This window comes from Henningerozyma blattae, chromosome 1 (assembly GCF_000315915.1).
Source record: "Henningerozyma blattae CBS 6284 chromosome 1, complete genome".
NCBI lineage: Eukaryota > Fungi > Ascomycota > Saccharomycetes > Saccharomycetales > Saccharomycetaceae > Henningerozyma > Henningerozyma blattae.
Window position 1 is genome coordinate 1795421 of NC_020185.1, and position 25817 is coordinate 1821237.

General features: G+C 32.9%; 12 protein-coding genes across 12 annotated transcripts; 7 read left to right on the forward strand and 5 right to left on the reverse strand.

Moving 5' to 3' along the window:
* Nucleotides 1-450: 450 nt before the first annotated feature.
* On the reverse strand, nt 451-648 carry ATP15 (F1F0 ATP synthase subunit epsilon; the record flags this gene model as incomplete). Its single annotated transcript, XM_004177981.1, has 1 exon — nt 451-648. One exon carries the CDS (start codon nt 646-648, stop codon nt 451-453), a length of 198 nt encoding a protein of 65 aa, XP_004178029.1.
* A 357-nt stretch (nt 649-1005) lies between these two features.
* Nucleotides 1006-4131, forward strand: POL5 (DNA-directed DNA polymerase; the record flags this gene model as incomplete). Its single annotated transcript, XM_004177982.1, has 1 exon — nt 1006-4131. The coding sequence occupies one exon, from the start codon at nt 1006-1008 to the stop codon at nt 4129-4131; it is 3126 nt and encodes a 1041-aa protein (XP_004178030.1).
* Nucleotides 4132-5110: 979 nt separating this feature from the next.
* PBI1 (Pbi1p) lies at nt 5111-6640 on the forward strand (the record flags this gene model as incomplete). Its single annotated transcript, XM_004177983.1, has 1 exon — nt 5111-6640. One exon carries the CDS (start codon nt 5111-5113, stop codon nt 6638-6640), a length of 1530 nt encoding a protein of 509 aa, XP_004178031.1.
* A 1056-nt stretch (nt 6641-7696) lies between these two features.
* On the forward strand, nt 7697-10990 carry CIN8 (kinesin motor protein CIN8; the record flags this gene model as incomplete). The annotated part of the gene is made up of 1 exon (XM_004177984.1): nt 7697-10990. The coding sequence occupies one exon, from the start codon at nt 7697-7699 to the stop codon at nt 10988-10990; it is 3294 nt and encodes a 1097-aa protein (XP_004178032.1).
* Nucleotides 10991-11163: 173 nt separating this feature from the next.
* Nucleotides 11164-12078, reverse strand: TSR3 (ribosome biogenesis protein TSR3; the record flags this gene model as incomplete). Its single annotated transcript, XM_004177985.1, has 1 exon — nt 11164-12078. The coding sequence occupies one exon, from the start codon at nt 12076-12078 to the stop codon at nt 11164-11166; it is 915 nt and encodes a 304-aa protein (XP_004178033.1).
* Nucleotides 12079-12410: 332 nt separating this feature from the next.
* On the forward strand, nt 12411-16025 carry TBLA0A07260 (uncharacterized protein; the record flags this gene model as incomplete). The annotated part of the gene is made up of 1 exon (XM_004177986.1): nt 12411-16025. One exon carries the CDS (start codon nt 12411-12413, stop codon nt 16023-16025), a length of 3615 nt encoding a protein of 1204 aa, XP_004178034.1.
* A 194-nt stretch (nt 16026-16219) lies between these two features.
* TBLA0A07270 (uncharacterized protein) lies at nt 16220-17341 on the reverse strand (the record flags this gene model as incomplete). Its single annotated transcript, XM_004177987.1, has 1 exon — nt 16220-17341. One exon carries the CDS (start codon nt 17339-17341, stop codon nt 16220-16222), a length of 1122 nt encoding a protein of 373 aa, XP_004178035.1.
* A 1189-nt stretch (nt 17342-18530) lies between these two features.
* Nucleotides 18531-19046, forward strand: TBLA0A07280 (uncharacterized protein; the record flags this gene model as incomplete). The annotated part of the gene is made up of 1 exon (XM_004177988.1): nt 18531-19046. One exon carries the CDS (start codon nt 18531-18533, stop codon nt 19044-19046), a length of 516 nt encoding a protein of 171 aa, XP_004178036.1.
* Nucleotides 19047-19303: 257 nt separating this feature from the next.
* On the forward strand, nt 19304-20083 carry UTP23 (rRNA-binding ribosome biosynthesis protein UTP23; the record flags this gene model as incomplete). The annotated part of the gene is made up of 1 exon (XM_004177989.1): nt 19304-20083. The coding sequence occupies one exon, from the start codon at nt 19304-19306 to the stop codon at nt 20081-20083; it is 780 nt and encodes a 259-aa protein (XP_004178037.1).
* A 179-nt stretch (nt 20084-20262) lies between these two features.
* Nucleotides 20263-21984, reverse strand: PRB1 (proteinase B; the record flags this gene model as incomplete). Its single annotated transcript, XM_004177990.1, has 1 exon — nt 20263-21984. One exon carries the CDS (start codon nt 21982-21984, stop codon nt 20263-20265), a length of 1722 nt encoding a protein of 573 aa, XP_004178038.1.
* Nucleotides 21985-22452: 468 nt separating this feature from the next.
* On the reverse strand, nt 22453-23175 carry RNQ1 (prion domain-containing protein RNQ1; the record flags this gene model as incomplete). Its single annotated transcript, XM_004177991.1, has 1 exon — nt 22453-23175. The coding sequence occupies one exon, from the start codon at nt 23173-23175 to the stop codon at nt 22453-22455; it is 723 nt and encodes a 240-aa protein (XP_004178039.1).
* Nucleotides 23176-24836: 1661 nt separating this feature from the next.
* Nucleotides 24837-25799, forward strand: BIK1 (Bik1p; the record flags this gene model as incomplete). Its single annotated transcript, XM_004177992.1, has 1 exon — nt 24837-25799. One exon carries the CDS (start codon nt 24837-24839, stop codon nt 25797-25799), a length of 963 nt encoding a protein of 320 aa, XP_004178040.1.
* Between the last annotated feature and the right edge of the window lie 18 nt (nt 25800-25817).

Below are 25817 nucleotides of genomic sequence, written 5' to 3' on the forward strand. Positions count from 1 at the left end.
CAGGCTAGTATGATATTTCCAATATGCCTATTTCCTATTGCTTATTTTTCTCCTTGTCTTTCGAATAAATAGGCCTTGTTCAATAGGCTATTTTTGTCTCTTGCATTACAGTTATAATTAAATGAATTTTAATCTCCGCCTAGCATCCGGAAAAGGGGACGCCAAGAAGAAAGAACACAGAGCTCAAATGAGAGTTTTGGATAATACATGATGGCATTGAGAATAAAAAGTATATAGAATATAGATATTGAGAATGTAGTCTAGTATAAGACATTATATAGAATCAGTTATTTACATAACTGCGATATTCTGACTATGCATATGAATGTAATTAAGATACATTAATGTAGACCTTATCCACAATTATAATCAAGCTATCGCAGTTTTGGTAGAAGTACCTAATTAAATAAATATGTAGTACTATTGTACTACAAAATGATATGTATTAATTTAATTAGGTAGTTCTTTCAATAGAGCTGGATCAGCATCAGGGCTACCTTTTGTATATTTAGTAAAACGTGCTTCGGTGAAACTTCTATCAATGACAGCAGCAGTTTGCAATTCTGGTTTTAAGGCGTTTCTAACAGTCTTGGCAGCAATAGCAATGTATGCGTTATAGGTGATCCCAGCTTTTCTCCAGGCAGACATTTTTTAATATTGTTAATTTATGGATGTAATGAAGCGCTTTGAATGTGTCGTTCAGCTATCGACCTTTATTGGATGTTCGTTGCTTTAGCTCCCAATGCCCTATTTTTTATATAATATCCATTACATTGTGATATCTCCTTTCTATCCTCGTCCGTTTATTCGGAGCATTTGAAGAAAAAAAACTGTTACACGTGCTACATTCCGGGTAATAAAATATTCTGAAGATCCAAATTTTAATAATCTGATGAGCAGTGACAAAAAGCACATAATGGAATGTATAATTTCTCTCGAAAAGGCGGATATTTTATTACAAGTAGTTGAAAATAATCAAGACTAGTTAAGTAATTACCTGGAGATATGCAGGTAGTAAACCGAGATGTATTCTACAGACTGGCTTCGGATCTGGAAGAAGAGAGACTTCAATCGGTTGTATTGTTAGTAAAAGAATTAGATGAACTAAAGGCAAACAATTCCGATGAAAATAGAGAACTAGTAGTGAAAGAGTGGAATTATGTGGTTAATAGACTAATAAATGGTCTTGCATCTAACAGGAAGGGTGCTCGTTTAGGCTTTTCCTTATGCTTGACCGAAGTATTAAATTTGGCTCTTTCACAAAAGTGGAAAAATATATTACCTCCTAATTTGACAGATATTTCTTCATTTCTTCACCTAATCTCAGATACACTATCTATTCCATCTTCAAAACAGGGAGAGCCCAGGAAATTGTTAAAGGGTAAAGACGAAAGAGGCTTGCTATTTGGAAAATTATTTGCTCTTCAATCTCTGTTAAATGATCCAATATTTGGAAAAATTTTCAATAAAGATAACAAAGCTATTCTTTTTGAATTTATTTACGAATTAATTGCTTTATCGAACTTGAAAAACTGGATCAAAGAGCCAACTCTTTTCACTTTGTTTAACTTTATTCAAAAAATTATCGAATTTTTAGATCGCAGTGACATAGTACAATTATTAAATATTTTGGCTTCAAATAACTTAACTTTAACTAATGAAGGCCTATCAATTTATATATATTTGATTTATACAAATCCACATATTTCACCTGAAGATATTCAAATCGATAATAATAATAATAATACATGGAAGAATAATGATCCTTTCTTAAAGAGCAATATAGTATTGCTTTCAAAAGTTCTATTGAATACCTCTGCTGCATCTCAATCAGAAAAACATACAAGTAATGCTAACTGGACTCCAAGATTGCATTATGTCTGGGATGTTATTTTACCTATTTTGTTAAATCCTAAATCTTCCGATAAATTATTAAATAAAAACGGTAATAAAAGAAGAAAGGTTTCAAGAGATCGTATAAAGTTTAACGAATTTTGGAGACAAGTTATTGATGAATCATTTTTTAATGAAAAAGCCTCTCATGAACGAAAATATTTAGGTTTCTTAATCATTCAAAAGACTTTTCCTTTACTTAATACTGCGAATGACATTGAGTCCATTTTCACCTCAAATCTAATCAGGTCAATTATTAATCAAATGAACGATTCTAAAAGGTATTTGAATAAAATATCACACAAAACGATTGATCAAATAGTTAGTCAATGCCAATCGAATTCAGAATTAAGATTAATTCCTGTATTAAATGGTTTTCTTTTCAAAGAAGAAAATTCTAGTTCTATTAATTTTGATAAATTAACAAAAACTAAGACAATTTCTAGGCTAATTAATTTACAAGATCTATCTACGGACACTCTTTCAAAATTATTTTTTCTTTTTACTTCTAAACTTGATTCATTTACTACCACAACTGAATTACAATTTTTATTAGATTCTATTTTACATATTATAAGATCTCATAAATCACAAATTATAGTTTCACATAAATTTTTGGATCCAGTTTTAGAACCAATAATATTGTTAACATTTTTTAAAGAAACTGCCGACGTTTCAATTTCTAATATTCTAAAAGATCGTTTGATTTCCATATTAAATGATCTTACGACAGTTGGTGAAAATTCTTCAAGTATACAATATTTAACACTTAATTTGATTGTTAATTTAAATGAGGATCCTAAAAATGTTTTGAATTTTAAATTCGACGACAGCTTGTTAGAAGTTAAAGATAGTGCCATAACTACTCTGAAGCGTGCAATCGAACATTCCAAGAGAGATTCAAGATTAAAATCTTTAGTGTCATTATTATCATTATCAGTAATTCAATTATATTTGGCAGATATTGACTCAATTGCAACAATTCAAGACTTATGTGATTTTTATGACCGTTATAAATCAAATACCATAATGAAAAATGACAAAAACCGGCCATCTTTAGGAATTATTGAAATCTTATTGGCATTATTTGCCCAAAAAAAATCAATTTTAAAAAAATTAGGGTTAGCCATGTGGGAAAGTTTCATTGATTTAATTGAGTTGAATGAATTTGATGAAATATTTGATGTTTTATTAACAAGAGAAAATAAGGAAGGGTTTGCTAGATTATTTGAAGGTGATGATGAATATGAAGAAATCGACTCTCATGATGATGAGGAAAAGGATGAAGATAAGAATATAGACGATATTAGTACAGAAAATAGTGATGATGACAATAGTAGTGATGAAGAGAATGATAGTATCGTTGAATCTAATGATGATATAAACAGAATTGACAAAGAAGCTACAAGTGCTCTTGCAAAGGCTTTGAAACTACCTGATAATATCATTAATGATAAGGGTGAAGTAGATCTTGGTAAATTAGAAGATATTTCTGATAATGAAGTTCATTTCTCTTCTTCTGATGACGATGCTGATATGTCTGATGAATCAATGGATGATGAACAAATGATGGAACTCGATGGGCAATTGTCACAAATTTTCTCTCGCAGAAAAGAAGCTCTTTCAAATATACAGACTGGCAATAAAAGAAAGTTGGATGTCAAGGAATCTCGTGAAAATGTGATTGCCTTTAAACATCGTATTGTAGATATGATAGAAGTTTATTTAAAGCATATTGAAATTATTACAAAATCAAGTGAAAATATTGAGAGAACTTACTTTAATAAAATTTTGAATTCCATTCCTTTAATTATTAAATCGTTATTGCTATGCATCCAACAAACATTGGACAGAAATCTTGCAGAAAAGATTTCTAAATTATTAAAAAACAAATTATTCAAAATCAAGCTTGTTGAATTTAAAGATTGTGGGGATTTGACTTCAGAAAATATATTGGAATGGATATCTACATTGCACACTGAGTGTATTCTGGTTAAAAAATCTGGCCAATATCAACCGCTGTACTTCAAATTATGCTCTGGCTCATCTTTATTCTACTGTAGAATATTTGCAGAAACATCAACAAACGCGGATCTATATGATTCGCTGATTGATTTATACGGTCAAACTACTAAGACTTGGTTCAAAAACTCAGAAATGAAAATTCCTACAACCATATTTTCTGACTTCCACAACTGGCTATCATCAAAGCGGAGTGTTACCACTTCCAGCAAGTAAGATAATCCCTATTAACTGAACCACGCATTTAATTTCCACTAATATACAGTTTCACATTGGTTTGGCTTGCAAGCCCACAAAATTGACGTTAATGCGAATATTATTCATACTGCTCGTATGAACATTGGATTTTATAGTATCTATAAATGGCTTTATTTGCCTATATTCGGCTATGTACATTATTTTTAATCCCAATTATAAACTAAATTCTTTTAACTAGCTATGTATATTGTTGATAGAATTCCCCACTCCCTCTTAATGGTTTAGCTTAAAGTAAAATTTCTAAGATTATAGATTTTCTCTATTTAGAAATGTAATGTTTTGATTTCCATACATTTAGTTTTTTCCCTGATCTTTTTCCCCGAATAGGAAGTTTTCAACATTCTCGTATGGAACATCAAATCATTAATACTACAAGAGGGGAGAATAAACGAGTAATTAAAGGGTCTTTTTCCCCTCGTTTAGAAAAATACAATATTCGAAGAATAAGTGTTCTGGTATACGAGGAAGTCCCGAGAATTTTTAAGACTGCCAAGATAAAAAGAATGGGGAGAAACCAGTATCAGTGATACGGAAACGAGATTTATCATATTTAGAACAGTTATCTTTTACATTTCGTTTGGAAGGAATTCTTTAGAATAAATTTAGGCTACATTATGTGGCTGATGTCAATAATTAATATGTTGTCGTATAATTGAATTTCCTTTTACCCTTTATCAAGAGAACTTTTTGTATCTTTATATATATAAAGTGAATTAAACAATAGAACTAAAATCAAAAAGCACTATTACTAAATTTTATTTTTTTATGACCTTTGGTACTGCCTGATAGATCTATTTTTATTTCTCTGCTAGGTTATCGTTGCTCTAAAAAATATTATTTTTAAAAGTTTATATAACATTGCATGTATCAATTAACTCAAAATCAAGCAAAGACCGATTAAAATATAACCTATACCTTACTTTATCAATTTTTTTCAATGATATATATCAATAACAATAATTCAAAAGTTCTCAGGCCCTTATCTTCAGTAGAGAAAAGATTCTTAGGAAATTCTTTGGAATCTGAAACAAGACATGGTTCAGTATGTAGTGGTAAATGGGTTTCTAATTCACTAGATATTTCAGATGATGCAACCTTATTATCTTCGAAGGATAAACCTTTAACTATTTCATTAGTGTCTCGTGCGTTAAAAATTCTTATATCAAATCATATTGAGATGTTTACTACAATTAACAAAAACTCAGAATTTCAATTGCTAGATAAGATTAACACTAGCGATGTGTTACACTCCATCTGCTTCGAAAACAAAAAAGATGAATTAGTTAATTGCCATTCTGGCGCCCCACCTTATCTGATAAATTACATTTTCTCTCTACCATACTTCCAACCAGACTCTAAAAAGCCGTTATGGCAGCTATTTATTGTTAATTCCTCATTAGTTGTCTTTTATGGTGATGATACCTTATTTGACATTTTTGCTGTTGCAAATTTCATAAAGCTTTTATTTGAGATAATAAATTCGTTACCATACGAAAATAAAGAAATTCAAGATGATATAATTTTTAAGCTTCCAAACATTCGAAATATATCTAAAATCAATTTTCCAAAGTCTATCTATGATAATCCAATGCTACACTTACCTGCTACTAAGCCAGAACTATTTAATTTACAAACCCAATCCTTCTTCAAATCGATTTATTTAAATACATTTAAAAAATCGTTTGATTATTTAAATTTTACACAGCAAACTCCAATTATTCTTGCAAGAAACCACAATATTTCTAAAAACTATAATGAAATTCTTCATTTGAATTCAATAGTGAAAAGTGAGTTAGTTACAGGAAACGTTTCGATGGAAAGATATTTGCAATTGTTAAAATTAATAGATGCCGAAAAAATTGACTTGAAGAGCTTCTTTTGTAGCATTATTATAATGTGTTTAAAATTTATGATTACCTGCTTTGATGGCAGTATAATTTTCAAAATACCCTATAATTTACGTTCAATGCAAAATTTAAGAGATAAAGAAAACCACAACTCAAGTTCAGGGCCCGAGGACTCTGCTAATGAGCTTGGTATAATATATAAAGACATATACGTCGAGGTTCCCTTAAAACTAATTGAAAAAATTGGAAATGAGGATGTCGTTGAAGAACAGTTCAAAATTGTTTGTAACTACATCAATGAATCGATACAAAAGCGTATAAAGGCTTGGGAAAAAAATGGTTTTAATGATGATGATATTAAAAGAATGAAATTCGGTTACGAACAAGTTGGTAATATTATTGAGGTCAATGACTTGACTAGTCTTGATCTATCATGTTCTAAGGATTCATTGTTTCATATTGAAGATCTTAGCCTAACGAGAAACTTAAAAAAGAATCAAATCCTTTCCTTATCTTTTGCAAGTAATAATTATAATGGCCTAAATCTCTGTATTAATTACTCCACTGAATATAAAATGAAAGATTTTATTGATTGCTTCCAATCTTTTATGGAGAATTAATTCACCGGATAATTTAATAGGGACTGATGACATTTTTAGATTCCATTTATACTATATAAAACTAAAATTTAAATTTTATTTTGGAATATAGTTCAGTAACATTAAATTGTTCGTCTCATTAATAGTGTATTAGATTTTGTCATAAACTAATCAATAAATCTAATATGTTATGTGATTATTATCAACTAAATTGCCATTTTAATTATGAAGACTTTTTAATTACTGGTTCTACTTCTAAAATGATTCTCTTTTCGTCTGCTCTGTCAAAAAAAATCATTTGGGTATACTCTTACATTGTAGTTCGTATGGAGACACAATTATTTACTATCTACATCTTCTACCTCCATGCAAGCCATTCGATGGTAAGAAAAAGTTCAAGTGAAAAAAGAGCTAAAATTTATAGTTAGAAAGTAATTTTTTTCTTTTTTTGGGGGTGGGGTCTTTTAGTGTTTAGTTTATTTATCCTTTTAGTAATTCCTTTTTAGTTACTAAATGTATATTTCATCCTTTAATGCTTGAAATCCGCTTCTTTATATACTCTCATTTAACTTTAACCAGATAATACCCACTAGCAGAAAAATTTAATTGAGAATGTTATGTGACACTAGCTGTATTTGATGAGAGTTTGTTTTATGTAGTATACTAATTCATCTTTTAAATTGATCTGTTGCTACTTAAGCTTTTTTAGCTTTTTGTTTTCGCGAAGGCTCATTCTCAAACACTTTTTTTGAATAAAACGCGTAGTCTGTTTTAGATTTTCCTAAATATTAAATTTGGAAAAAGTAAACAATAGAAATCTTAAAAAAAACATGCAGTTATATTCAGTCAATCATTGAAATATTATACCTTTAAAACAGCCGTATATGGAAGAATTCGAGAAAATAAGTAACACATAAACTATTGATTATTTTATCTATTCATATTCTTTTTTTTTTTGATATTACGCTAACTTAATAGAAACTATTGATTAAATTAACTGCTGAACTAAAAGAAAAAAAAATAATAAATTCCTGATTAGAGCAAGAAGAAAAGAGTATAGTGGAACTAAATATTAACATGCAAAAAACCCATACTAGTGGAGAAGAATTGAATATTACTGTGGCGGTTAGATGTAGAGGTAGAAATGAAAGAGAAGTGCAAGCAAAAAGTTCTGTTGTGGTATCCGTTCCAGATATTATGGGCTCTAATGAAGTATCTATAAACACTAGTGATGAAGTTGGTATTGCTGCACATATGAATTCTAAAACATATACTGTCGATAAGGTATTTGGCCCAAGTGCAAGCCAAGATTTAATGTTTAAGGAAATAGCAGAACCACTATTTGAAGATTTTATTAAAGGTTATAACTGTACCATATTAGTATATGGTATGACCTCTACGGGTAAAACGTATACAATGACAGGTGATGAGAAACTTTATGATGGAGAATTAAGCGATTCGGCAGGTATTATACCGAGAGTGTTGTTTAAACTATTCGAATCTCCAGAAATTCTCAATGATGATTATATCATAAAATGTTCGTTTGTAGAATTATACAATGAAGATTTAAAAGACTTACTAGATGACTCCGTTGATAACACTTATAAAAAATTAAGAATCTTTGATTCAATGTCTAGTTATTCGAATTCTACTGCCACTTCAAATAATAATACAAGTAATAACACAAGAAATAATTCTAGGAACAACTCAAGAAGCAATTCTAGAAATACCTCCAGAAACAACTCCCCAAGACCTTCTTCTTCGACAAATTTATCTACTATTGCATTAAAAAGACGAACTGCAACTAGACCAAGCTCATTATCCTCTTTAAATCCTACAGCTAACAGTTCCATATACAGTAATAATACAAATAATAAAATACGGTTTAAAGATCAACCAGCTAATCAGCTAAGATTACAATCAAAATTACAAGCACAACAGAATATTGAACTTCAGCAAATACATTCACAAAATATCCAACAGCAACAGTCGCAATCAATAACATCCAATTTACAATCACAAGAGAATAAAGAACAACTTACAAACTCTGAAAAGGCACCAGACAATAATAATCAAATATATATTCAAAATTTACAGGAATTCTATATTAATAATGCTACTGATGGAATTAAATTATTACAAAAAGGATTAAGACACAGAAAAGTTGCAAGCACCAAAATGAATGACGTCTCAAGTAGATCCCATACTATATTTACGATCACGTTGTACAAAGAGCACAATGGTGGTTTATATCGTGTCTCAAAAATGAACTTGGTGGATCTTGCAGGCTCCGAAAATATTAATAAATCAGGTGCTCAGCACCAAAGGGCAAAGGAAGCTGGTTCTATTAACCAGAGTTTACTAACTTTGGGAAGAGTTATTAATTCTCTTGCAGATAAAAGTATTCATATTCCGTTTAGAGAATCAAAATTGACAAGATTATTGCAAGATTCTTTAGGAGGCAATACAAAGACTGTATTAATTTCAACAATATCGCCAGCAAAGATTAATGTTGATGAAACCTCAAGCACTTTAGAATATGCATCCAAAGCCAAGAACATTAAAAACAAGCCACATTTAGGCTCCTTTATTATGAAGGATGTGCTATTAAAGAATATTACTACTGAACTAAATAAGATAAAATCAGATTTAATGTCAACAAGACTGAAAGATGGAGTGTATATGAGCCAGCAACATTACAAAGAATTGAATAATGATTTAGAATCGTATAAAACAGAAGTTCAGGAATCTAAAAGGGCAAATGAGAGGCTGATTTCACAAAATGGTTCACTATTAAAAGACAAAAAAGCAAGCAATGAATTGAATGAGTTGCAGAGAATACAAATTGAAAAAAAAAATGAGAAAATTAAGGAGCTATATGAAATTTTAGATGAACATTATAAGAGAGAAGATATATTGGTTGAGCTAATACGCCAGTTAAAAAATGTCGGAACTTCAATGCAATCAACAATTGAAAATTACAGAGAAAGAGACTTAGAAATAGAAGAGAGTACTAAGAAAATCTTAGAAAATGAGTTTAAATTTTTAAAAAATGAATTATCACAAATTTTGTCTAATATTAATGGAAATATCATCGATAATTTAAAGTCCAGTATTATAAGTAATAATTCTAGCATTGAAGCCATTGACTCTTCCAATTTTCAAAAAAATATCGATATAATTGAAAATACGACTTTAAAAATTCTGAAACAAGTTCAAGAAAAGTCCCAGCACATATATTCTAGTTGTATTGAAAGGATTCTTTCTGATATTCCTAATATTTTAAACAAATTTAAAATAGAAATTAACAGTATTGATTTTCAATACAATGACCAATTTAATAAAATCACTGAAAACTTATCAGATTTAAGTGAGGAGTACAACAATTTCAAAGAATATCTTAATAATAGCTTTTTGCAGAATAATTATGAATTAATATTAAAAAATCATTTAGAAAGTGGGCAATCCCAAATAGAATCTTTTTCGAATAACTTGCTATTAAACATTAATAAACAAATCAATGAATTTAAACTACATAATTCGAAGTTATATGAAGAAAAATTGAACAATATAAAAAATGATATAGTGAAAAAAGAGACCGAATCGATTAAACCTTACAAGGAAAAGTGGGTAAAATCTATTGAGATTATTAACAGCACTGATAAAATTAATAATACTTTCCATAATGACATGAATAATAGAATACTTCAAATTAATAATTTGATTCTTCAATCCCATAACGATATTAATAATTCAATTAATGATATTAAGGTGAATGAAATTAGAGAAAATGAAGCTGTTAACGAGATTTTATCATCTAATACCGAGTATGTTAATAATATAAATGAATTAAAAATTAAAAATATGGATTATCAAGAAAAACTAAAATGCATTGGAAAGTCATCAGAAAACTCAATCAATTATTTAGATAGCACAAAACAAGTAATTGAAAGTGGCTTAAAGACTAGGCAAATAGCTAAGCATTATAAAGCCTTTATTGACCATCAAGATAACGTTGACGAAGATACATTTTTAAGTACAAAGTCTCACACTTTGCAGTTTAATTCTTTAATGAAGCAAATTGAAAGTTCTGTATTATTCCCTACACTAAATCGTAAAATAATAACACCAAGCAATAATAATAAATACCCACTTATGGATTTAGCAAATCATGGTAAAGAAAATAAGGAAAATGATATATCGCCACCATTTTTTTCAAAGTATAATATACCCAATAAATCTCTGAGCTTATCGCCTACTCAATTAACTAAAGGCATTGTTAACCAAAATAAAAGGTCACTTACCATACAAGATAGGGATGATTATAACCACCCTTTCGATACATCAAAAAAGAGACCAAGAATAGAATAAGATATTTCTATTTGATATATGGATGGATACATAATTCTACTATACATATTAAATATTCATATAATTGTAACAATACTAAATCAGCATTGGTGTCTATCAATCTGTTTATAATCTAAGTATACAAATTCCTTACAATAATTAAAAAAAGTTTGCATAAAAAAGAAAAGTCTATTCTAGTTATCCTCTATTATATTACCTAATTTATCATATTTAGGTGGTAGTGCATCTCCTTCTGACTCAATGACATTTCCTAAGCTATCATATTTCAACGAATGACTATCATTTGAAATCAAGTTTCCTAAGGCATCATATCGTTCATCAGCAGAGCTTACTGTACTAATATTATCTTCAGTTGATTCACTAGAATTATCGAAATCGTTCAAATTTTTTCTATTTGTATTCCCTATAAGCCATGCATCAGCTGAATTCATTTTTTCCTTTCTTTCTTTATTTTCTAGTTCAATTTTCTCAAGCCATTCATCTTGTGCTTTTTCAACAGATATTGAATCTGTACAATTTCCATAGATATCTAGAAGCTCATCATTCAACTCTAAGAATGCATGTCCCCAGGAAAATCCTTCTAAAACTTTAGAAGCGTACTCTTTAAAACCTACAATAGCTAAACAGGCAGCAAATGCCTCTACACAGTTTAGTCTCCATGGTCTCCCATAATTTACTGGATTTGCAGCAACTAAATAAGGTAACAGAACTTCATTGCTTGGTTTGCCGCCCAATTTATTAAAGGGAACTTCATCAAGACGAGCCCATGAACATTCTACTACAGCAATTCCATATTGTTCTATAGTTTCTCTATCTGCTGGTGAAACAACACGTTTACCATTTGGTGAAACTACCATCCCATTGAATCGTTGGCCAACTCTTAAAGACTGTGCTAGACCCGTTCTTTCTAGTTTCTTACCACTACACCGTTTTGGGTCACAATGATCAAAATCCCACATTGCTAACTTCACAGGAAAATTAGTTTTAGTAGATTTTATAGATAAAGAATGTTTGGATTCGTTACGGCGAGAGTTATTACTTTTACGATTTGATCTCTCCTCATGTCCCTTATTTTTACCTTTTGCCATGGTTCTTGATATTTAGTTGATTAATAAATAGATTCAAAAACAATATAATTAAACACTGGATAATTTTTTAAAATGATAGCACATATCTATTTTGCGTAGCAGTTTTAAGCGCCTTTTAAACTTTTTCAGAATTTGGCTTTTAATTTTTTAAATCCATAGCTATCTGATCTGGTGATATTCGTCGGTGGTGATGTTTTTACAGATAAAACTTAAGGAGGATCTACCGTGCCTAGTTAAAATAGGAGTATACCTAATTCTATTTTAAATTCTATTTCAACCAAAATACTGGATAGTCGGTCGCAAAAGATGGGTAGGACAAGAAATATCAAGATATGGATGCTGATATATTAAATCCTCTCATTGAGGTACTCTTCCATAGTGAAGGTACAGACACTTTGAATGGGCCCTTAAAAAAACTTTTTGAAAAACTAAAGTTATTAAAATTCGTATTGTTAGCACCCCCAACTGATATATTGTTAAATTATCTAGATAGTTCAAATATTACACCTCGGAATCCCTATAATGGGAGTAATGCAAAACCTTTGGAGGATTTATGTATGAATAGTTACGATTTTATTGCGTCACATATATTGCTATATGATTCTAAAGTGATTAAAAATGACCAATGTGTCATGGAATCTATTAATGGAAAAACTATTACTATAAAAAGAGTTACTGGTAATGGAGCATTAAACAACGGCGAAATGTTAGTTATTACTCCTAGCAAAAATTATAATACACCTAAAAAAATGTTAAAAATTATTAAAATGGATCTATGGCATAATTTCAATAGTTATTTACAAGGGATGGAAAATTATCCAATTTGGTATATAGACTATCCTTTGTATCCTAATATTATAAAAAATGAATTTTTAACTGCTTTTGATCGAAAACTTATTGAAACTGAACAATACTCCGACATAGCTCAGCCAGTAAATGACCTAGAGAATACCACTAAAGATCAGAATCATAAGATACGAAATATATCTAAATTAGAACCTGATATTAGCCAATCCGATAGAGGTGGCTTTACAAAGCTTATAAAGGATGATAGAGTTATATGGCAACCTCTTATTAATTCATACAGAGCTACAACTAAACATATTGAACAAGCTGAAGGATTACCACAAGCAATAGATGAAAATCAGACAGACGTTAACATAGAAATGGTTCGTGATATTAACTGTGATTTATTTGAGCAGCTTAAGGATGAAAAACGATACAATTTTTTATCACACGATAATTTGATGGAGTTAATATATGAATTTATCGAAATTAAGTTACATGATGATATTTGGGGAAGAATTAGCTTTAAATTCACTGAATCTGATTTTGATTTTTCAAAACTATCTAATATTTCAGTTAATAAACTGCTATTAAATTTTTATTCAACAAATAATTTTAAAAATTTCAAACTACATGATATTGTTATGATGGAAAAGAAAATTTCAAGAGCAGTAACATATTTTCAAAAATTTATTAATGGAATCACTTTTCAGGAAAAATCTACAGCGTTAATCAAGACCCTCCAAATTTTAACAATAAATAAATTAACGGATGCCGATACATTGATTGGCCTGTTATCAATAGTTATATGCCGGCTGAAAGTTCGTAATTTAAAATCTCACTTGTTTTATCTTCAGAATTTTGCTGCAGATCCAAATACAATAAAGTTTGGTATTTTAGGCTATTCAATATCCACTTTGGAGGCTATCACATACTATTTTGATCATATTTCTCATTCTCATAAAGCCGATTTAATAGCTTTTTGTGACAAATTGCATAACTTGTACGATACTATTTTAAATAATATTAAATCTTTGGACAATGATATTTTAAGTTATCGATCTCAGAATGGGGAATCCTTATTATCATTATGCATTATTAATAATAAAATGGATATTTTCCTAGAACTTCTAACAACCTATGAGCATAGCTTCCCAATAGAAGATATTCTGGATGATAGCGACTTAAATGGATCTAGTTTATTAATGCAGGCGTGTAAGTATAATAATTATGTTGCTTCTGAAATTTTGGTGACCATCCTAAAAAATTCATGTAATGAAGAAGAATTAAGAATATTCTTAAATAAAACAGATAAGTTTAACAGGTCGGTGGCACATTATTTTAACATGAAGAACTCTATCTTAATTTTAACCGAGTTTGGTAATCTGATTGATTGGGAATTAAAAGATATAAAGAAGTTAACACCATTACTGACAATCTTCAAGGTACATAAAGTAAATTATAATGAAAGTTTCATTAAAATATTGTTCAGAGTTGTTCTAACCTGGTACAAAATACATAATAAACCGTTTAATTTAAAAGCACATGTAGATCAGAATGGAAACAACCTGTTACATGTTATGAAAGACTATATTAATTGTCTTATTGAGAATCCAGAATTATGCGAAACAATTAACATAAATGCCAACAATAATAAGGGTTTATCACCTTTTATGGTTTATTTTAAGACAAATAGATACGATAATATTAGGATAATTTTGAAGAATCCCACTTTAATAACATCAGAAGGTCAACTTCCCTTTTTAATTACAAGTACCAATCTTTATAACTCAAAAGTGAATCACTTACTAGCCACTCATTTTTTGAGAACCTTAGATTTTGCCTACATTTGTCTTCATTCTTTGAGGTTCAATGATCCATCATCATCTACTTCTGGTACTTCGTTGGCGTGGCTAGTAGATATTTCAATACTTGAAAAAGAATCTGAATTCCCAACTAGCCATCCTAGTATCTGTAGGACAAAGACCTTAAAGCTGAAAACAATTAAAAGCTTATTACATCATTTTATTCGAAAGTATAAATATTCTTCATTACCACTGAAAAGTGCATTAGAATTTTGTAATGATCTTATTAAGTCAAACAATTCAATTAGCTGGACTAGCAATAGGCATTTTTTACCTCTATCTCTCTTGATCGATAAGTTAGAAATTCAGTATAATCTAAAATTGATTTCAAATTGCTTAAATTTTTTATTTATAACAACTGATTTTGATTTTACTCTTTTATTTGATGAATTGAAACTACAAGCATTTTTAAAAATTAATAATAAAAAGTTAAAGGAATCTAATAGTTCTAATAAGTTTTCCCATAAAAATAATAGTGATCAAACTACTGAGTTATCGAAAGCATATCAACCAGAAGATATTAATGCGATCCAGACATTTATTAAATTTAATTTAGGTGAGTTAGAAAACTTTAAGAATACAATAACAACCATCAAAGATGTTTCTATATTAATTAAATATAAAATTATGGATCTAAATTCGAGTCAATTCTTCTTCCAAAAAAATACATTGAAAATTGGTATCAATAATCTTTCTGAAATATTAAAATACTATTCTACACAGAAGCCTCTAATAACTAATGCATATACATCTCGAAAATTTTATGATTACAATAGCTACGATTACAAAGTTGAATTTTTGAATAAATTGCTTGAGAATTTAATCTTTTTTGAAAAACTTGTGTGCAAATTGTATTACGATTTTGAGGATTTATCAAACGGTACCATTAAAACTTGGTGGTACCACTATGGTAGACTACTCGACTATGAAGCTCAATACAATAAACATTATCCTAATAGAAAAATCGATATAAATAATAATTTTGAAAGTTTTAACACAATGTTTGATAAACGCGTTAATTTTGACAGTATAACCCACTTTGAAAGAAACATTATTTTAAATATCAAAAATACCTCTACTTTATTAAGGAGGTTTAATAATAAAATAAAATTTCTACACGAAAATTTAGCAATCGAATTAAATAATTTCATGAACTTTAAAAATAAATTTATTAGAGAATACATCATAAAATTTTCTACAATTGAAGTCATAAAAATACTAAAAGATAATATAATTTATATGGACTCTATTATAGCTAGATTTCAAATAGCTACAGACTACATGAAAAAGAACTAATGGGGCCTTGAGTAAAGGCTGGTAGTGTAAATCTCCCCTATTTTCTTACAAACACATATGGAACACATGTATATTTATTTATTATATAATATATAATGTCAATTAAGCATTAGAGTTTATAATTGATAACTATATTTAAATTAAATAGTCACTCCAGAGATAAAAGTGGGATAGAGTTAATGTCTTAAAGTAAATCAAGTTGTGTTACTATTATTATTTGGATTGGTATTAGTATTACTATTAGGGTTTAGCAAGCTGTCAAGTAAATCCATAAATAACTTTTTGTCGAATGCACTACCATTTTTAAAGTTCTGGAGTAAGTTTTTCATTGCTGGATTTGCTAATACGTAACCAATATTTTTTGCAGCATCAGGATTATTTTGAATAATTTTAAATATCATTTGTTGTAGCATTGGATTGCTCAATAGAGCAGCAAAGCCATCACCCAATATTGAGCCAATATCTGGCGAGTTTTTAGTTGAGTTATAACTATTTTCATTATAATTATTGTTAGAGTGATCGTTAGATATTTCTCTTAAAGAAATGTCCGTTTGTACTTTTAATTTCAAATCTTCAAACTCTCTTGTGATTTTTTCAGGTACAGAATCTTTATTTAACTCAATAAATTTCTTGTAATAGTCTAAAGCGTCAATATACTGATGTTGTTGTACTTTAATATTGGCTAATCTAATATAAGCTTTAGAAAAATTTGCATCAATGGAAATACAAAAATTTGCATCATTAATTGCACTTTCATAATCATTCACTTTTAAATAAGCAACAGATCTGTTTGAATAATATATTGGATCACATGGATATTTTGAAATTGCGTTTGTATAACACTCAATTGCCTTTTTATAATCTTCACTGAACATTAATCTGTTACCTTCATCTTTAAAAGTATCTGCAATTTGCTTATCTTTATCAGAAAAATTATTCTTGCTGGTATCATTAAGGTTTATTGAAATTTTTTCATTATTATCGTTTGAAATATTAGACTGGTTTTTTTTTACAGATTCATTCAAAGAGCTAGGCTCTAACGTCAAAGGTGTGGTTTCTTTTGTAGAGGTGATATTTTTATAGTTATTTTTTGCAAAATTATTAAGTATTGATGTTAAATCACTTTTCGAGAATTTTAAAATTAAACTAGATGAAATGTAAGCTTCGTTAAGATTATAGCATTGTTGGATACAATCAATTGCAACATTTAATGAATCGATATTATCTTGAGATATTTCCTTCTTACTTATAACATTTTCTAAAAAATTTACAATCAAGCAGGCAACATCTTTGTCATTAATTTGTGTTGTAGACATTCTTGTATTTCCGGATAATTTTTAGGGATCTTCTTCGTTTATCTCTCGAGTAAGATCTGTCTCTCACTTTTTAGCTTTAAAAGTAATATAACATTTAAACCACTATATAGAAAGATTGGTTAAAACACACAGTTAAGAGAAGTCTGATCATACTCTAGGATATTGATCTATTGATACGCATCTTTTTCGAGAACAACATAGTATCTACTACGACTTAGAATAATCGTCAGAATCAAAAAAATGAAATACGAAAAAAATAAAAAAAAAAAAAAAAAGTAGTGTCTTTTTATTTTTCATAAAAATGATATCTTCCCCGCCAGGACTCGAACCTGGAATCTTCTGGTTCGTAGCCAGACGCCGTGACCATTGGGCCACGAGGAATAAGATATTGTTGTTGTTGATACTTTATTTAATCCTTGATAATATACTTGTTAATAATTTTAAATCTTCAGGTAAAATTATTTTTTTTTTATATATTGGGCGATTATGCCCTGGTCTGAGTCAAAGTGATCATCTCTGCTAGAAAATATGCTGGAAAATAATATAATTATTATTCCAAGTATTTCTTAAAAAACATTTTTTTCAGGCGTTTAATTTTCACATGCCTAGTTTGGTTCATAATGAACTTTGGGGTGTGTGTTGAATTTTTTTTTATTTTTTTTTTTCGTGTTATTCTAGAATGTATTCCCTAAACATGTCTTTTTGTGTAAATACAAACATACAAAAAATACATATATAAAATTTAATATTTCAGTTAAAAAAAAAGGATCCATCTAAGATAAGAAAGATTATTGTTTTTTAAATATATAATTGACCCTCGAAAAAGTACTTTGTAGATTATATGCCACCCTTTTCCCAATTGATCCTTCAAAAAAAAAAAAAAAAAATAGAAGGGTGATTCCTTAATCTATCTTATTTAACTATTAAATATTAACACAAAACTTTCATATACCCGGAATACTCTTAATCCAATTAAGATGTAATTGAATAATTCTAAAAGCTAAAAAAAGCATATAAATGCAAGAATAATGATTTGAAATATGAACAAGAGTATCATGAGTAAATAAAATTCCATAATAAGAATAATAATTATAATAATAATAATAAGAATAATAATAATAATAAGAATAATAATAATAATACAATAAAATAAAATAAGGAGAAAAAAAAATATTTTTTCCATAATACTATGACTTCTCAAATTAAATCTAGATTGGATATATTGATAAATGTGATGATGGCTGATCCCGTATTCAATCCTCCAAGTCAAGAAGAGACGGAAACAAAAATTGGTAATGGTAAAAAAGTTGAAGTAATTACTGCAGCGACGAAAAATTCAATAAATAAAGTTAAAAAACCAAATTGTATTCGTAAGAAAAGAACTTTGAATAAAAGTGCAGAGTATGTTAATTTTACCATTGGTCAAGAATCATTTGTCAGTTTGGGGCCCAAGAGGTCTACCTCTGGTAAGAACTTGAACAAGTTTGGGTATTGCACTAGATGTGGTATTAAATCTTCACCTGAATGGAGAAAGAACCCACAAGGGGAAACCTCGTTGTGTAATGCCTGTGGGTTAAATTTGAAAAAATTAACCAAAGCCTATTCTGAGAATGGTGTTCGATATTTTTTGAAAACATATGACAAACCATTCAAACGAAGTATTCCAAGTATTGAAGAGTTGGAAAGGACTTTGAATGAGGAATAAGAGGTGTATAACAGTCTATATAGTTGTGTTTGTATAATAAAAATATTTTGTGTCATCAATAGAAATTTCCGTCCGGGAAAATTTTTCAATTGTAAAAGAAAAAAAAATAAGAAGCAAAGGTAGGTAAAGCGATGAGATGAGATGAGATGAGGTTGAAATAAAATAAAAAAGCAAACAAATAAACACAGATACAAACAAACAAACAAGCAAGCGCAGATACAAACAAACACCATTGTAAATTATCACCTCCTATCGAGATGCGTCAAAAAAGAGCTAAATCATACAAGAAACAATTAATAGTTTATAACCATACGTTTAAATTCCGTGAACCATACCAAGTGATAATAGATGATGCATTAGTTCAAGAGACGTTACGAGCCAAATATAATTTGATTAAAGGTTTGAACAATGTGCTTTCTAGTAGCAATGCTATTAAGCCCATGATTACACAATGTTGTATATCTGCATTATATAAGAGTGAGGACCAAGAGAGTATTAGTATTGGTAAGACGTTTGAAAGACGTCGTTGCAATCATTCTGTGAAGGAACCTTTAAGCCCATCTGAATGTATGTTGAGTATTGTTGATGTGAATGGGAAGAATAAGCATCGATATATTGTGGCTACACAAGATTTAGAATTAAGACGGAAATTGAGGAAAATCCCTGGGGTGCCGTTAATCCATTTTAAGAGATCTGTGATGGTTATGGAACCGTTGAGTGATGCTTCATGTGAATATAATGAAGAAGTGGAGAGTAAAAAATTGACATCTGGATTGAATTCTACAAAGGCTAGTGTGGAAGGAGGACAAGAGAATGGGATTAAGAAGAAAAAAGTCAAAGGGGTGAATCCATTAAGTATGAAGAAGAAATCGAACTCGAACTCGAACTCGAACTCGAACTCGAACTCGAACTCGAAACCGAAACCGAAACCGATTAAACATGAACGGGACAATGAGAATGCAACGGATCAACCTGCTAAGAAGAGGAGAAAGAGAAAGCATACTTCAAATGCTAATGCTAAAAAATCTGAAGAGTAAAAATGATTTCAATATAAAATAGATAATAATATATAGGCGTGTGTATGTAAGTGTGTATGTAAATGTGTAATTATTTATTTTTTTTTTTTTTTTCTCTTTTAACAAGTATACAAATATATATACTTTTTATTTTCCCCTACATAAGTGCATAGCAATGAAAATCAACAAAATATCATACATCATAACAAGTTCATCTTTTTAAAGATTCCTGTGAATTGGTCGTACAAGACGTCTCCAACTAGATCCAAGTTTTTATAGACCTCGTTAGATTCAAGGTCAGCAGGTTTGGAAATGTTCCAGAAATCACTTAAATCTTGACCTGCACCGTTGAATACCAAGACGTTTGGAGTCAATTCTGGGATATCCAGTAGGATATCCTTTGTACCATAAGAAATCAATCTCTTCTTCAATTGTGCCGGGGTTATACCTCCCTTACGTGAAGTGGCGAATTCACTATCCTGTTCTGGTTGTAGAGATAAGAAATAAGACAATAGACCTGCTACGTGAGGAGAAGCCATGGAAGTACCCGACAAAGTGGCAGTAGCATCATCCGAACCGATATAAGTGGACAAGATGTTTAGACCTGGAGCAAAGACATCGACACATTTACCCCAGTTAGAGAAATAAGCTCTATCGTCACTTAAAGTGGAGGCACCGACGGTGATTGCGTATTTGGCAGAAGCAGGAGAGGTATTACAAGCGTCTTGGTTTTCATTACCTGCTGCAACAGCAAAATGGATACCTGCTTTGACAGCAGCGTTGACGGCCAAATCCAAAGATGGAGATTTACCACCACCCAAGGACATGTTTGCAGTGGAACCTTTGAAACCTGATTTTTTGTTTTTAACATCAGCCAAATGAGAAGCAGTGGCGTATTCGACACCTTTCAAGACATCGGACATACTACCGGAACCGTTGGATCTCAAGACTTTGACTGCGACGACGTTGGCATTCTTGGCGACACCATAATGTTTGGAAGCAATGGTACCAGCACAATGAGTACCATGACCGTTACCGTCTAAATCTTCGTCGTTATTTGGGATGGTCTTACCCCAAGAAGCTCTTCCTTCGAAATCGTTGTGTTCGACGTTGACACCTGTGTCGATGACGTAGGCGGTGACACCTTCACCGGCCTTGTCATCGAACAAATATTTGTTGAAGGAGCCCAAGTTCAAACGTTCACGGTGGGAGATTCTTGCCAACCCCCATGGAGCACCGTTTTGAGTGTCGAATTCGTTGATGTTGACAGTGGAGTCTTGTTCGACGAATTGGACCAATGGGTTCAATCTGATGAAGTCAATGACATCGTCTGTGAAATAGCCGATATAACCTTGCAATAGGGAGTTGATGTTGAAAGAATCAATGATTGGTTGTTGCAAGTCGAGACCTTCGACCGAGTTGAAATAAGGATGGTCGTGAGGTAGTTGAGCAATGGACTGTTGTTGTAATTCGTTGATTGATTGTTGGTGGAAATCGATTTCTTCAGGGGCAACGTCTTTTTTGAAGGTGATGATGTAGCGGTGAGGAATGATATTTTGAGGGTGTAAGGATTGGGAGTATAATGGGGCGATGGCGGGGGATTCGTAGTTGCCATCGCCATCGCCATCGCCATCGCCATCGCCATCGCTATCGCTACCGCTATCGCTATCGCTACCGGAGTCTGAGTCGTCATGTTTGTGCACACGCATTTGCTTGCGAGATTGTTTGTGATGCTTTGCCGAGTTGTGTTTCACAACACTGTGTTGCCCGCCCTTGTGTTTAGCATGCTCGGCATCCGCACCCGCCTTACCATGCTGTGGGACCAACTTGTCCCTAAGCATTCTTTCATCTGCAGGAATCAAAAACGAGGAGGCAACAGAGATGGTGGCCAAAGAGACCAAAGAAGTTTTTTCTAGTTTCATAGTGGAATGGTAAAAATAAGTTTGAAGTTAGTGGACGCACGTATACGGATGGAATATACGTACGATTTGTGTTAGTCTTTTTACAGTTGATTCGAATGTGAATGTCTGTTGGAATACACCTCGTGTGGCGTCGCCTTATATATACTCCGACAGGGGCGCAAGCGGTGAGAAATGCGGCCCGATGGGGAAAGGGGCTTTGGCAGATGACTGCACCCGCTAGCGATAAGGCAGAGGCAGAGAGGCAGAGAGGAAGAGAGGCAGAGAGGAAGAGAAGCACAGAAGCACAGTCAGGCGATTACAAAGCGATAAGCTGTGGGATTGGCGGTGTAGCGCACAGAAAGCCGACAGCCGGCCGGCTAGAAAGCAATACGTAGATACGTAGATACGTAGATACGTAGATACGTAGATACATAGATACATAGATGCATAAATGCATAGTGGGTGCATAGTGGGTGCACACAGACAGCCTCACTGGAAGTTGCCGGAAAACCCAAAACGCTCGCCGTCAGAACCCTCGTTGCGGCCCTCGTTCTCGCGTCTGTCGCCGTTCTCGCGTCTGTTCTGGGATTGGCCACCACCTAGGTAAGAAGCAGCTGCAGATGCAATGGCACCCATCATGCCTCCTTGAGAAGAAGCTTGCGAAGAGTTGTTGTTTTGGACACTGTTGTTTTGAGACGCAGCAGCCATGTGTTGTTGGGCCATGGACGCCAAAGCAGCAAATGGCGATGGCGATGGCGATGGCGAATGGCCTTGTGACGACGAGCCGCTTTCCATGTAGGCCTTGGCCATGGCGGCAAGACCGCCCATGCTGCTGCCGCTGCCGCTGCCGTTGCTGCTGCCGCCAAGAGCACCGGCAAGACTGCCCAGGTTGCTCAAATTACCTTGTTTCACAGCCATGGCCAACAGCGCCAACTTGCCCATCTGTGCAGAGCTGGACCCTCCAGAACCAGACAACAACTGGGCGGCAATACTGCCCATGCCACCCATGCCACGGTCTCCATCACCATCCTCGTTCTCACCACCACTGCTCATGAAGGATTTGGCAATGTTGGCAATGGCATCATCGATGCCGCTGGCTTCGTTTTCAGATGGGTTGCTACGAACAGCATGTGCCAATTGGCTAACAGCCTCTTCGGCACGGCCGTCGGCCCAGTGTTGTTCAGCTTCAGCAAGGTATTCACTAGCAGACATATTCGAGGTGAGGGGTCTTTTGAAAGTGGGGTCTTTTTCTGTGGGGCGAGAATGCTGGAAGCATGTGGTTGTTGCTTTTATATACGGCGAAGCGAAGCGAAGCGAAAGCGAAGCGAAAGCGAAGCGAAAGACAGTCGACGCGTCCAGGCACGGCCGATCACAGGGCTCACAGGGCTCACAGGGATCACAGGGTTTTGTTGAAAAAGGAAAGAGGGGAAGTGCGGAGCAAGCAAACTTTCCTTTTTCCTGTCGCCGTGCCTGCCATCCCAGATCTGAAACAAGCATATCAGTTGCAATGCAAGATCTGGCACGGTGCAACCGTATCGGAACCACAGACATTGCTTTTCACATTGCTTTATTGCTTCTCACATTGCTTTATTGCTTTTCACATCGCTTTATTGCTTTTAAAATAAAGACTGGCGGGAACCAAAAAAAATATGTGACAGTTGCCACACTATATCGATGTCGGCGGCTATTTTTGACAATAATTAAGGCCCGCAATTCAATTGGTGTTGGTCCCATTGGTTCACTACAATTATTCCTAGAGCTAAAGCGGAATTCAGATATCTTAAAACTGACCAGCCATCGAACTGTTCAGAATATTGTTGCTCATAGTTTAATTCTTAGTAATCTGTTTGAATAATTATTATCTTATTAGTATAAAAGATCTCCTTGCTTCTTTCGAAAGGGAATATATAATTATTACAGGATATACAATGAACAGTTATAAACGTTTGGCAAGTTTTCGTGGCAAGTTTTCGTGGCAAGTTTTCGTGGCAAGTTTTCGTGGCAAGTTTTCGTGGCAAGTTTTCGTGGCAAGTTTTCGTGGCAAGTTTTCGTGGCAAGTTTTCGTGGCAAGTTTTCGTGGCAAGTTTTCATACTAGTTATTTTATTATAAATGGAGTTCTGATTGGTCTTAGCGCTCGAATAAAACGTCTGGACAAGACAACTTCTAAACTTGGCAACAACTTTACCCCTTCGTCCATTTTACCACATTTTTAACTAGATGAACACCACAGGTTACCACCCTGACACCATATTGCTACTCTATATTTCTCTCCTCCTTGAACAAGCATGTGAGCCATTGGGAATGACCTGTTTTCTGTTGTAGTTGCCACTAGTGTAAGTAATGTTTTAGATTTACCTGCCAAATGTGTTCCATCTAAGAATATCAAGTAACGAACCTATTCCACTCAAATTATTTTCCGTAAGCCCTAATCTGTTTAAAGCTGCCTTGGATAAAAAAAACAGCATATAGCATTATTTGATAGCCAACATATTTTTAAAGTAGAGCCAATTTGAACCTCTATGAGTCTAAAAATCCGGCTAGCCGCCGAGGCCACTATTTGTTATTTTCGCGCCTACTAAAACCCGTACATTCGGCTTTCCGATCATGTCCCCATTGGGACACGTTATGCTTCGTGATCTGGAAATTTTTTTTCCTGCTCTTACAGGTTGTCAAGTCTCACATACCACCAAGCTCAGTCACGTGATGCACACACATCATGTGACCAGAGTTTGCTGCTCCTCCGCCGCTTATCTCGGGCCCGTCTTGCCACTTTCTTTCTACACACTTTCGCCTCCACACAACCGCCAACGCCTTCCGCCAACGCCTTCCGCCATCACCATACACTCTTCCTCTCTCTCTCTCCCCCCCCAGGATGCAGACGCCCCCCCAGCACTCTCATCTGCTCGGCACACCAATTACGCTGCCGACTATCGGTCACGCCACCATCAAATACGTCGGCCCTGTAGCTGCCAAGAATGGTCTCTTTGTGGGTTTAGACTTGTTGGGCCCAGCTGCTCGTAACGGCCGTAACGATGGCTCGTATAACGGTACTCGATACTTCACAACCGCCCAACCTTCTTCGGGTCTATTTCTCCAGTATGCAAGAGTAGCGCCTCACTTGCCGCCGAGAGAGAATGTATTGTCTAGAGACAATGCAATAGACCCCACAGTTGTAATAGACGCCACCCTTCTAAAAGAATCCACCCTTCTAAAAGACCCCACACCTTCAAACCACACAGTGCCGTTTACTCCTGTAGAATCTGTGGCCACTCTTCAAGCCACCATTACTAAACAACAACAACAGATTGCCAAATATAAATCTTTATTGGATGATCAACGTATTGTCCTTGAAGATCTGAAACCTATTATAGATAACTATGAAACCACTGTACAATCATTAAACGAATCGCTGGCTTCCAAAGATCGAGAAATTGCAAGCTTGAATTCTAAATTATCTCATTTTGAAACTGAACATGAACAATTACTTGCTGTGGTACAACAATTGCATCAACAGACCAAATCTGACAAGAATTCACAATTCCAAAAAGATCGAGAACAATGGGAAAAGGAAAAACAAGATTGGGCAAGAGAAAAAGAACAATTACAATTGCAATTGCAGTCGCAGTCGCAGTCGCAATCGCAGTCACAACCCCAATCACAACCCCAATCTCAACCCCAATCTCAACCCCAATCTCAACCCCAATCTCAACCCCCATTGCATTTTGAAGAAGCTCCAGGAAGACGATCATGGTGCGGTATCTGTGAAAAAGAAGGCCATAGTTCGGCTGATTGTCCCGTAGAATTACCCTTGGGTAATAACATAGAAATGTATTAGTCTTATATAACAATTATA